The sequence below is a fragment of the Asparagus officinalis genome, chromosome 10 (assembly GCF_001876935.1).
Source record: "Asparagus officinalis chromosome 10, Aspof.V1, whole genome shotgun sequence".
Taxonomy (NCBI): Eukaryota; Viridiplantae; Streptophyta; class Magnoliopsida; order Asparagales; family Asparagaceae; genus Asparagus; species Asparagus officinalis.
The window spans coordinates 22490092-22503728 of NC_033803.1; the positions used below are offsets into that span (position 1 = coordinate 22490092).

The 13637-nt window shown below is 36.5% G+C and overlaps 2 protein-coding genes across 2 annotated transcripts; one reads left to right on the forward strand and one right to left on the reverse strand.

The window, feature by feature from the left end:
- On the forward strand, positions 1621–8066 carry LOC109826055 (glutamate dehydrogenase 2, mitochondrial). Its single transcript, XM_020393007.1, has 9 exons — positions 1621–2032; positions 2130–2243; positions 5412–5633; positions 5715–5789; positions 5890–6006; positions 6537–6787; positions 7286–7361; positions 7447–7533; positions 7646–8066. Exons 1-9 carry the CDS (start codon positions 1925–1927, stop codon positions 7829–7831), a joined length of 1236 nt encoding a protein of 411 aa, XP_020248596.1. The 5' UTR covers positions 1621–1924; the 3' UTR covers positions 7832–8066.
- On the reverse strand, positions 8307–12078 carry LOC109825628 (light-harvesting complex-like protein 3 isotype 1, chloroplastic). The gene is made up of 3 exons (XM_020392488.1): positions 11557–12078; positions 9351–9488; positions 8307–8814 (listed from the first exon to the last, which is right to left on the reverse strand). Exons 1-3 carry the CDS (start codon positions 11933–11935, stop codon positions 8558–8560), a joined length of 774 nt encoding a protein of 257 aa, XP_020248077.1. The 5' UTR covers positions 11936–12078; the 3' UTR covers positions 8307–8557.

The following is a 13637-nucleotide window of genomic DNA, read 5'->3' on the forward strand; positions in this document are numbered from 1 at the left end:
CACAAATAACAAGAGAACGAGCTTACCACTAAGATCTGGAGCAACACTAGTGGCAGGAAGGGCACCACGTACAGATGGTCTAGCTTCTGCAATCTTGATGGAAAACCTTCTACTTGTTTCAAAAAAAATAATTAAAATTTGATAAAATAAATTAAAATAATTAAAAGGGAGATAAATTGAAATTGTGGATATATATACATATTACCTAATATCTCACTGCCTCAACATCAAAAGAGGAGAATGAAGCTTTTCTATAAGAAATTGAAGAATCTTTAATTCTTGATGAGGTGCTGAGCAGTTGGATCTTTTCTACAAGAGGGAAGTCGAATTTCGCCCTAATTTGATGAGATCTAGTCGTTGCATCTTCACAAACCAAATAACACCATAAAACCCCACTAACGTCGCCCGACTCCTAATTTGATGAGCTCCGATCTATGATACTATGCCCGACTCCAAAACTTAACGACGACGACGACGAGGAGGAGGAGGCAAGCAAAAGCTTTTTTTTTATTTGTTTGTTGTTTTTGCTAAAAAGAGGCGAAAGACGCCAGTCACTGATCTATGAGCGAAAAATGGAAGAAAAAGAAAAAAGATAAAACCCTAAATTGATTTAATTGCGGAAGCGGAAAGGGCGATGGGGAAGCAGAAAGGACGTCTTCGAGGGCCAGCGATGAGGACGAGAATGGGAACTCGAGGAACATTGATGCAAGTTTATATTTTAACCCCCGATTTAATTGCGCGATTTGGGGGGTCCCCCAAGTGAGGGGCCCCCCAAGTGGGGGGCCCTGTTCTGCGGAACTGGAAGAACCGGTTCAGCGGCGCCTCTGATCCTTACACAAACTCTTACAAATAATAAGGAAGAAAACAATGAGTTGTACTTGTATCACATAAATGATTAGTCCTTCTCTCACTCTTCTTCAACAGTCGAGAAAGCGATCCTCCACCCATCGAAGAAGAGCTAACAAGGCACATCTCCAATCGCCACATCTCGACATAGTCATCTGGAACAAGCACAAAGTAGAGATTTCCACCGAACTCATCCATGACCCAACCAAAGTTCAAACGATATCCAGCTATATGCTTGGTACGACTGATAATATCCCTCGGAATCTCAAACACTCTCGAAAACTCAAATAAAATCAAGCCACTAACTAATGACTTAATAGATTAAAAATAAAATTAATATACTTTATAAATTAAAAAAATGTTAAAACCCACGGGTTGGCCCACGACCTGTGGGTTGTGGGCTGGGTCCAACCCGGCTCACCCCTAGGCGGGTCGTAGGCCTAGACCCATGATCAGAGAAATATGCACGAACTCGGGTCAGACCCGGCCCGGACTTGAAGTCGGGGGGCGAGGTCATGGACCCGAACCGGCCCGGCCCACGCCCAGCCCTATGTTCAGATAATAAGATACATATTTAATATTTGCATGTCGGCAAATTCACTATCAGTTAACAATTTAACGAGGAATAAGTTTTTCTTTTGTTTGTAAAGCCACTATGAATATTTAATTTTTATTAACTGCTTTAAAATTATAATTTTGTAAATTTCAATATTCAAAAATTAGAAAGATTCTACAACCCCAGAACTTCATAAAAAGTAAACGGAAGTCCACCGAACCCAGAAACAAGCGAGCAAACCCTTTTCAAATTTACTTCCCATTTCAATACAAATCACATTCATCCTTTTCAATTCCCAATTCTCCTCTTTCAACCATTAATAAAGACTAAAATCCAACCCCATTCATAATCCTCTCGCTTATGACATTGACTTCCGAAAAAAAAGGAATAAATAGTAAACAGCTGTTCTTTTCTACCCTCTGAATTTGCTTTAAAAACCCACCTCCTCTTCTTAAATCCTTCACCGAGTCATCATCTTCTATCTTAATTCCTCTCTCCTCTGTTTATTTCTTTGAATTAGTGATGAATTCTTTGGTTGCCACAAGTAGAAACTTTCGCAAGGCCGCAAGGATCCTTGGGCTTGATGCTAAGCTTGAGAAGAGCCTTTTGATCCCTTTTAGGGAGATTAAGGTGGACAATATTTGATGGGTTTCTTTGATTTCATGTTTTTGGATTTGGGTTTTGTTTAATTTTGATTTTTGTTTTGTGGGTTGTTTTTGTATTGTAGGTGGAGTGTACTATTCCAAAAGATGATGGGAGTTTGGCTTCCTTTGTCGGGTTTCGGGTTCAGCATGATAATGCCCGTGGACCCATGAAGGGTGGGATCCGATATCATCCTGAGGTGAGGTTCTTCTTCATGATTAGTTGGTGATTAATTGGTCAATTTTGATTGAATTTTGGGTTTTATTGTAGCAATAACTAGTCATGTTTAAAAGCTTTTCTTGACAATGTTGAAAATTTTGTTCAATTTTGTAGATATGCATCAATCTTATTGGCTAACTATAACTCCCTCCATGATGTCATTAATTAAAACTGTTCAATGTGAATTATTGTTGCTGAAATTTACAGAATAATTGAGATTGTTAATGTACTTCTTGAAGTATTTTCAAGCAGTGAGCTTTGCTACAGGGACCCAAAATATGAGGTCAATAGGGGGACAAGTGAGGTGTCCACCTTCTATTGGATAATGAGTTGGCCATCATTAATGATGGCCAACTCATTATCCAATAGGAGGAGGACATCTCAATTGTCTCCCCTAATGGTCCTATATTTTGGGTCCCTGTGAAATTTTTTATTATGAACTTTGCTACATGGACCCAAAATATGAGATCAATAGAGGAGACAAGTGAGGTGTCCCCCTCCTATTAGATAATGAGTTGGCCATCATTAATAATGGCCAACTCATTATCCAATAGGAGGGGGACACCTTAATTGTTCCCCCTATTGGTCCCATATTTTGGGTCCCTGAGGAATTTTTTATTATGAGCTTTGCTACAGGGACCCAAAATATCTCTCAAGGTCTTAAAATTTCTCTCATTGTCATGTTAACTTAAAAATTCTCTCAAGGTCTTTTTTCATATTTGGAATCTTTAGTGTCCGTTCTTTGGCTATTTTTTATCATTTGCTACTTGGTTTTTGACTCTTGAAAACAATATCTTGAGTAGATAATGCAAAGTTGACATACTGATGGCCTTTGTGATTCATACTTGCTATAGTTCTACATATTTAAGAGATTTTGTTGCCTATTTTCCCAATATCTTTTGTTTTTAACCCTTGAAAACAATATCTTGAGTAGATTATAGAATAGATAGAGGAAAATGTTATCTCCATAAGGGTCATAAGGGTTATGTGATGGCGTTTGTGACACATATTTGCTTTACTTCTACATATTTAAGAGATGTTCTTACCTATTTACCCAAAAGATGAATAAAAAAAGAATTATTAGCAGCATAGTGTTGTTTATTTTGTTGGCTGCTTGTTCTTTCTTGTTTTTAGTTGTGGGCATTTCTATTTTTTGTTTGCACTTTGTTTTTATTCATGTCTTTGCAAATATCTTCTAATTCTTGTTTAGTATTTAATATAGGCAGTCTATTAGGTTTTTAATGGGACTTAAATATAGATGATCTATTTTTTTATTTAGTATCTTTATGCTTATTTCTTGAACTAAGAAAGGACAAGCTATTGCTCTTTCTGATTTCATGAAATTTTATCATAGATGACATTTTACCTTGTCCAGTGTTTTCTTCTTCTTTGTTACCTTGTGCCTTTGAATATTAATAATGTGACTTGAGTTTTGACTTAGATGATTTCTTAAATAATTTATAGTGTTTTAGAAGTCAAAAGTGAAATGAACTCTTCAAATTTTCAGCCATCAAAATAAGTTTAGGAATTTACATCATCAACAGAAGATTCCAAGAGCTTAGTCGTAATGAAATCAATATTTAATGGAATATTAATCTAACGGTCAAATTTGATCTAGAGGACCAAAATTTGTTAATGTTGATGCATGGCACTTTACCTTGTCCAGTGTTTTCTTCCTCCTTCTAACCATGCGCCGGTGAATATTAACAATCTGACTTGCGTTTTCACTTACAAAATTTCTTCAGTAATTTATAGTTTGTTAGAATTCAAAAGCAAACTGTGTTCTTCAAAATTTCAGCCCTGGAAATAAGTTTAGAATTTACATCAACAGAAGATTTCAAGAGCTTAGCAAATATTGAAATCAATACTTAATGGAATACTAACTTAAGAGTTAAATTTAATCTAGAGGAGAAAATTTTAAAATCTGTTAATTTTGATACAATATTTTTGTTATAACACCTAAGGCACACTTTGCTTTTTTCCTTTAATCTCAAACATGTCACAACAACCAGTTATCTTTATTAATCATAGTTTTAAAAAATGGTCTAGGCGTCCACGTAGGCTTTTTTCCTTTAATCTCAAACATGTCACAACAACCAGTTATCTTTATTGATCATAGTTTAAAAAAATGGACCATTATGTGGAATGTAAAGCTTTAAGTCGTGGTCTGATTTCTTGTGTTTCCGCCTTCACATCCCCCAAGCTCCCTAGCTTTTTCCGTCAACTCTGAACACCTAATCTACTTCCACCAACCTTCAACAAACTCTCCTCCACCACCAGTTTTTTTTAAGGGTCTAGGCACTGGCAGTGCTTAGCATTTTCTATAATCTTGCTATTAATAGGGAGAAAATGACTAGCACCTTGGTATATTTCTCTGTCCCTGGAATATGAAAGACTAGAATAGAAACAATATAGCAGCTGGCTCAATTCGGCCTAGTGGCTAAGAGGTACAAGGTATAGGTATTTACAACCTAGTATTTACAGGAACTTAACCCAGGATTGATTTGGACAATTTGGTGCTGTTTATTGTGTAGTTTGGCTTCAGGGAAGTAAGGCTAATGTAACAAGGGAGCTACTGGTCTATTATAGGCACAAGGGAACTTACCTTTTAGCTCATTATCAAACAAGGATATGAATCTGAATTTGGTCCTGGAATCAAGATTTGGCTGCATGTACTACCAGGATATATCTCCTACCAACACCTAGTTCTCAGGCCCTGATACCAGGATGTTTCAATCCATATCACCAATCATTTTTATGTATGTTAGTGTTTGCATATGACTGCTATCCACTTTGGACTTCCATATAAGTTTATGTAAGAAGTATGAAGAGGTACGAATCTTTTAATTCATGTCTGGATATCATGACTTTCCTTTTAGGAAGTAGCTCATGTACTCTTATGCTTCTTACCATCTAAGTTTTCTGCACCAATTAACTAGTTTCTGTTGAAATTTACTTTCTTCCCTCTCCCTCACCTAGTCTTCCGAGGTTTAATGAGAGAATGGAAATTGTTTTATTTAGTTGCTATATTGATAGATCTCTACCTTTGAAAATATGCATATATGGATGTATATATGTATTTATATAACTTGTATTGCTTATATTGCTAGTGCTGGATTCTGAAGCATTTGTGTAATTGCTTTTGAAGGTTGACCCTGATGAAGTAAACGCTCTTGCTCAACTGATGACTTGGAAAACAGCGGTAGCAGACATACCATATGGTGGGGCTAAAGGAGGGATTGGATGTGCTCCTGGTGAATTAAGTAACAGTGAGTTGGAACGCCTTACTCGTATTTTTACACAGAAAATTCATGACCTTATCGGTATCCATACTGATGTTCCTGCTCCTGATATGGGAACTAATGCACAGGTACTACCCGTGCATCTATGATTTATTCTTTCCTTGATTTTCATTTGCTATGTTTTTTTCCTTACATAATGCTTTTGATAGACTATGGCATGGATTTTAGATGAGTATTCTAAATTCCATGGCTACTCACCAGCTGTCGTTACAGGAAAGCCAATAGTAAGTAATGAAGCTTTGCAAATATATGTCCAACTTTGATTCAATTTTGAAGCTGAGACATATGAGCCAACTATTTCCCATTTTCATTGTCTATTTCTAGGATCTTGGTGGTTCATTGGGTAGAGATGCTGCTACTGGACGAGGTGTTGTATTTGCGACCGAGGCTCTATTGGCAGAGTATGGAAAGTCTATTTCAGGATTAACATTTGTGATTCAGGTGAATCTTTTTGTTGATTGTGTTTTGTTGTACATAACTTATTGTATGGGTTTATATTGTATGGGTTTATGCCCAATCATTCCTTCACTAGATAAGTACTTGCACTCAGAACTTCATATTAAGTCTTAACAAATATCAATCATAGGCTACTATATTTATCTCCTGCTTTTGTTGAGAATAATTATCTATATTTATCATTAATATATCTCATCATAGTTGAAAGGGCTAATTACAGATAAAACCTTCGTAGTTCTATTGTTGTTGATAGACCCTTAAGTGATTTTTTTTAAACTTATACCTCGGGAGGTCTATTTTGTAAAAACAATCTTCTCTCTGTAAGGGTAAAGGAGTTAAAAAAATCACTTAGGTTAGGGGTATATTTGCAACAATAGAACTATATGGGTTTATCCACAATTGGGTGATAGTACACAGGACCAATCCACAACTAACCCTAATTGCAAAGGTAAGGTCATACATTTTTGGGCATTCCGGTGTGCTACTCAAAACTTTGCTCTTTGGAATGTCTTTAGGGCTTTGGAAATGTGGGTTCATGGGCTGCACAACTCATTCACGAGAGAGGAGGTAAAGTTATCGCAATTGGAGATGTGTCAGGTGCGATAAAGAATTCAAATGGCATAGATATTCCTGCGTTAGTTAAGCATAAATCTGGGGGCGGTGTGTTGAAGGATTTCCGAGGTTCAGATGCCTTCGACCCAAAAGAACTGCTCGTGCATGAATGTGATGTTCTCTTGCCTTGTGCATTGGGTGGAGTCCTTCACAGGTATATTTTCTTTAGGAAATAAGGCGTTTTAGCCTATTTTACTAATTAGAGATCGCACGTGTTTATCTTGTCGGTAGCTTTTCTATTATTTTGTCTACTTTGGTTAGAATGTGCATTTTTTAAGAAAGAGGGTCCATTTGCTACATTTCATTGTTTATATTGAAGGGTGTAACCTCATAAATTTCGTGTTGTATAGCCGGGTCATTTCTTTTTCCTGTCATTAGATAATAATAAATGTTTAGTTCCTTTGTTGATCCAGGAATTTGGCTTTCAGGTCTCTCAGCTTATTTTTTCCATATGATATTCATGTACTTGTTTTAGCCAAACATCGTATCGTTGAGATCTGATCTCCTCTTGATTTTTACCCATATGTTCCTTTAATGATGAAAGCTAAGCTATAATTTTTTATTCAAGGATTTAATTCTAGTTAAAATTGTTCACCGGTGATGTGGTTGACATATTACTAAAACTTTGAGATGTTTCTATCTTTTGCTAAAGGGAAAATGCTGCTGATGTGAAGGCAAAATATATAATAGAAGCCGCCAATCATCCAACTGATCCTGAAGCAGATGAGGTGTACCATCAGCGCTATATATGTCAGAAGCTATATTTATCAAATTGTTGAACCTTCTTATAATTTTTCAATATTTATGGTGCAGATACTATCTAAAAAAGGAGTGGTTATATTACCCGACATATATGCCAATGCCGGTGGTGTGATTGTTAGTTACTTTGAATGGGTTCAGGTATGAGAACATGAAGTTGATATGTGTTGTTTCTTTTGTTTTACGTGATTCTTGTTTTTTTTTTTTTTTTGTTTCCCCTAAATGAAGTTTCCTAATTTCTTGATGTTGATAGAATATCCAAGGGTTCATGTGGGATGAAGAGAAGGTCAACGCCGAGCTTCAAAAGTATATGAGGAGTGCTTTCAAGAATATTAAGGGAATGTGTCAGTCTCATGACTGCAGTCTCAGGATGGGGGCTTTTACGTTGGGGGTGAATCGAGTTGCTCGTGCCACTATGTTGAGAGGTTGGGAAGGGTAACAAAAATAACAAATATTCGTTTGCTCCCCCATTCAAATTCCTTAAGACGATAGGAAATAGAAGAATTTTCTTTGTTATACCATTTGTTTCTTTTTATCCCCAGAACTTATCAAAATAAACAGTCAGAAAGTAGATCTGTAGATGGCGTTTATGTTTGTTCTTTGTATTGAAATTGCATTGTGATATCAGTGGAAATTGAAATTGCCTTTGGGGCTTGTCACAAAACCCCCAAACATTTGCATTTTTTCCAACATACCCTCTTAACAGCATAATGGCGATTTTCTGAAACATCAAAAATTCATGGGAGTTTTTTGAAAATGTTGTCAAATTTTGGGTTTTCCAAAAAATACTGTTGAAAGCCTGGGTTACAAAGTTTAGGGTGGTATCTCAAAATAGCCAAACTTTAGGATGGTTATGTGAAATTTACCCAGAGAAAGAGGTAGGGTGTACAATAACACAAAAGTAAAGATCAATATCAGGTACAAGGAATCAATTTAGGCCAACTTCAATGTACTTCATATGTATCAAGCTCCAATTAAATTAGACAGGCATCACCAACTTCCTAAACAAGCAACAAGCTCACATTTTCCAAAACCATCAAAGGATAACAACTTAAGGGACAATTTCACACTTCAATGAAGATTTGGATGCATCTGCTCAAAAGGAAACACTAGGAAAAACATTACAAAAGAAAAGCAGGAAAATGGAAGCATAGGTGAACAAAGTTTAGGTTTTATTTTTCTTGGCACCAGTAGAGTCATCTTCTTGCCAAGTTGCTTGCCACTGCTTATCATAGAACGTCGTTTCGTCGAGGAGCTTCTTCAGGGTTTCAATATCCTCATTCTTTCTTATTAGCAGAACTCCTGATACAGCAATGAAAAGTAGGGTTTTGCAGAAGAAATTTCCCATTTGATCAACAAGTCCTACGCCCGTCAAGCTATCCACAAAATAAGCCATGAAAAAACCGATCATTGCAGCTCGTCCTGCATATATTCAGTACCATATTAGGTTCAAGAAGAATAAGGTCGTACGAAGTTAAAAATGGATGGTGAAATTATTAAGCTCTTATGGTCTAATTACATAGGAGATATTTGGAGGTCTACTTTCTTTAGGAGATTGCAGAAAGTTCTCTCTTCGGGATTTAGTGTAAATAAATGAAGGGTTAATTGCACAGACTGCTTGTAGTATCATCGTTTCGAATCCTTGTAGTTTCATCATTGCAGATAGACCCCCTGGACTTACCCTCAGATAGACTCATCAATTTCACCTAGAGAAAATATATGCCAAAATTTCACCGAGGGAAAAGGGTCTAGCAAATTTCACAGTTTTCACCCATGGAGTCCATCTGCAACAATGAAACTATAAGGGTAGGAAGTTCAAAACAGCAATACTACAGAGGGTCTATGTGCAATTAACCATTAAATGAAATAATAGTCTTTTCCCCGCCTCTTCTCACATTTCTTATTTTTAAACATCATATGCAATAAGAATCAACATAAGATGAGATGTAGAAGCCAACCATTGAGTAGTTCAGCTTCAGGAAGATGATATCTTTTGATCCATGCCCACCAGGGTATTATTGATGAATCAAAGACTACAGGCTCATCGTTACTCGATGCTTCAGGAGTTTCTTGCAGCCATTTCCTTCTCCTAGCCTCTGCCGAGAATATGAATTTCTTAATAAGAGTTGGAAGACTTGACTTTTGTATATACTAAAAAAAGGAAAATCAAACATAAACATTAACCTTCATATATTCCATATTAGAAAGAACTGTCAAATGGAATGATAAGAAATAGTAATTGACAAGGAAATGTTGGACAAAGATGAATGGATGCTCATTTCGACAATGATTAAGAGCTTGAGGTATTGATTGTCTTGCTTTATAACTTAATTATTGGTTACTATGATGATTTTGTTGTTATCCTCTTTCAGGTTAACACTTGCCTATTAATGTTCACAAAACTGCTGCTTGAGATGATTCTTTCCAGTACTTTCCACCTACCAGTTTGATTTCTTCCATCATGTGTCTTCTCTTTTTAACTCGGTATAAAACAAAATCATTACCACTTAGAACATACAAATTGTGGTCTACCATTAAGCTCTATCTCCTAGTGCATCTTCACTTGGTGTTCAATATCAACTTTTTGTTGATGAATCTACAAAGAACCCTGTTCTTGTTGTAACAAGGATTTCAAGCAAGCTCCTCAGCTTGGTGACAACTCCTTACAGAGTATGCTTTTAATATTGAAACTTGCATTCTTATATACCAGTCACATTTTTTGAGCCATTTTCAACATTGAATGGGGACCTAATATTGATATCAACAGCCTCTCTATGACTTGACCTGCACAGAATATGATGCAAAGATTTCTCAATTTGGGCATTAGCCTTTCATGCCAAATTAGGAGGTTAGCAGCTTTTTATTTTTGCTAAAAGCAACTATCATCCAAAATAAAATCTGCTCTCTGCCAATTATTGATCCATCAATGACCAATGCCTTACTAAGAATCCATAGTATAACTCTGGCATCTTTTATAGCAGCATGGTGCTGTTCTTGACTACAGCTCCACTTTATACATATCCTACCAATAGCCCACAATCTCCATCCATCGCTTAAATTGCAGATCATAACTAAGAAGCATTTATATGGTAGTACAGAACAAAATATACTGCAACTCACTTTTCCGCAATTGTTAAAGCTAGTTAAAAGTCCCCTTCGGTTAACTTAAGCAGGACAGCATCGTTTTTCAATCAATTAAAAACTTAGTTTGTTCGCATTTTTGTGAACTTGGCTCCTCTGTGAATGTATAACCCCAGATTTGTTATTATTAAACTCATCTTTTGAACTCAATCACAAATGCTGTCTTTGCTAAATTTGTTTTTCCATCTAGCCTTGTTGCATGCTGGAAACATAATCTCACCACAAGTTTGATACTAATGTGGCACTTTTAAGAGACGTGTTTGTATACATTACAACGTGCACGCTCCTTATGTTTCTAACTGGGGCATCATAGATTTTCTGCATGACTTCTTGCATGGTATACACTGAATGCAGATTTAAGCATATCTGAATGGTGAAATTTTATTTGGGAGACTGTTGCAACTATTTTGAAACTATTTTGCACAAAACTCGCAATGATGATCGCATCAGCTCCGATATTTCTCAACAAATCTGAAAAGGATAAAAGGTAATATCTTGCTTTTCAACCCAAGTTACTTGCTAAATCTTCTATAACAATGTGACAGCCATAAGATCAAGGTATACTCTTCTAACTATACATCATAATTCATGGCACAAACATTAGATTTCAACAGTTACATGTAACTTGCTGAGTAACATTGATTTGCCAATTGACCTTCACAAATTGTATACATATCCAACCGTAATATGAGCTCAGTACGACGGAACCCAAGTCAAAATAGAAACTTAAGGCAAAACATAAACGAACATGGATGCATGAATCCTTACTAACGCTAAAATAAACTACAATTGCTTCATAATTGTTCTCTAATCTATGACATCTAAATGATACTATGGAAAGAAAAGTTCAGTCACAAATGGAAGCAAGAGAAAACAACTAGACCTAATTTAAAAAAAGGGGGGAAATTTGCAATATGCAATCTTCAGCCGGGGGAAAACCCAAATGTATTAGCATCTTCATCACACAATAAAACCGAGAAATTGGAAGAAAAAAAAAAGCAATGTTGATTAAAGAAATCAAACCAGCATCAATGACAGCATCCCAATCAGTGCTCCCATTCTTCTCAAACTGCTTCAGATCCCAATTCCCCTTCACCCATCTCGGATCCTTGAACGACGAAGAAGCCTCCCCCTTCAAAGAAACCCCATTAGCCCCCAAACCCTGTTCTTCTTCTTCCTTTAGACCCAAATTAGACTTCTGGGCTTCTTCCTTCTTCTCCAATTTCTCCTCCACTACTGAAGCAGAGCCCACAGACCCAGCTCCATTATCTCCAGCAGACCTCAACAGAACCAAAGATTGGGACTTTCTGAGGAAAAGGGTGAGTTGGGTTTTGGTGGAGAGGTGGGCTTTTGATGATAAGGTGAAGAGAGTAGTAGGGGGAGATGGAGAGAATAAGGCCATTGAGATCAATTTCTAGTTCGAATTTTGAGGGGAAAAAAACTATATCATGCTAGTTTCTTTCTCTGTTATCTGGGTTTTCCTCTTAGCTGAGGATAACTCTGCACCCCAGAAGAATGAGATGAAGGGGAATGGGAGTGATGAAGTTAGGGATGGGAGTGGGAGAAGTAGCCAAATAAGGAAATTTTCAAAATAGACCCAATCTACACTTTATTTCAAAATTCGACCCTGTCCTATCTTTATTATATAGAAATCCACCCAGTTTTTGGTCATAATGTCTGCATCGTGGCTAAAAAATAGGTTGGTTTAAAAAAATTCTAATTAGTCGGGGTTGGCAATTTCAACTAATTAGGACCACTATTTCCTACCATCAGAAGCTCTGCGTGATTAGCATAGCTAAAAAGTTGGGGTTAAGCAACTCAATTGTTTTAGTCATGGTTACTAACCCCGACCATTTGGCAGAATCTTCCCCTCGCTCCGAAATGGGGAATTGGTTAAGGGACCAAATAGTCGGAGTCCCAACCCTGGCTATTTGTGGTGGGTCCCGCCCCCTTATATATATACCAATCGATCCCCTCCCCTCTTCCTTCAGTCGATTTTTTCTCTCCAACTACGGTCTCTCCCATTCATCCGCCAATCCGAGTCTCCCAACCCTATTTTTGTGGCCGAAATTCCTCGAGAAAGTTTGCAAAAGATCTCTAGGGTAATTTCTCTTCCTTCTCTCCTCTTTTAACATTTAAAAATCTAGGACTTTTTTCTTTTCGTCAACATTCAAATCTAGGGTTTTTATCAAAATTCAATATCTAGGGTTTAAAATTTAATATCAATCACTACCTTTGTAGTGGTTCAAATTCTTTGTGTGTGGATTGTTTTAATTGAATTAAAGTTCTAGGGCATAGAATGCTCATTTCTAGGGTTTAGGGTTTTCAGTTTGGGGTTTAGGGTTTTTGATCAAAATTTTAGTTATACAATTATGAGATTATTTGCATCTAGGGTTTTTCTCTCTTATTCAACAGCCTGATAAATCTTTTTTAAATTATTTGCATTTAAAGATAAAATCTAATTTTTTTATAGGTTGAACAGTATAGGTTTTTATTGCTTGCTCTTATGGTGAGAGGGGTAACGACTCCGTTAATGATCTCAGAATCATGTAGTTACTATGACTTGATTAAGGAATTACACCGAGTTAAAATTAATCCATGAGAGTACTTACTAAAAATAATATGCAATAAGCTCATAACTTTTGATAGAACGTTCGCAGTTGAGATCTCAAATAATCATCACATGAGTATTATGTTTAATTTGAGCAAGTCACAACCAATGGTATAATTGTTTATTAAAAAGTTTTCTATGTAGTTCATGCCAAATGTTCAAACCTCCAGGAGAATTCTCACGCATGTTAGATTTGGGAGTTCAGTCTGACGATTTTATTTCTTCTTCGTGTGAATGGAGCGAACTCAATTTTCAGTATCTAAGTGCATCATCATTCGGAGGAATGTTAAATGTTATGAACAATGAAGCCCCTTATGAAAATATGAGGCCTTTAAGAGGGCAGAGATTGAAGAAGATGAAAGAAGCAACGACTCTTAAGGTGAAGAACAAGACAGTGCGCCAATTAATAGCATTCAATTTGTGAATGAATATGTTGAAGAGAATCTTGAATGACTTGATGAAGCTTATGTTAATAATGAATATGTTGAATACG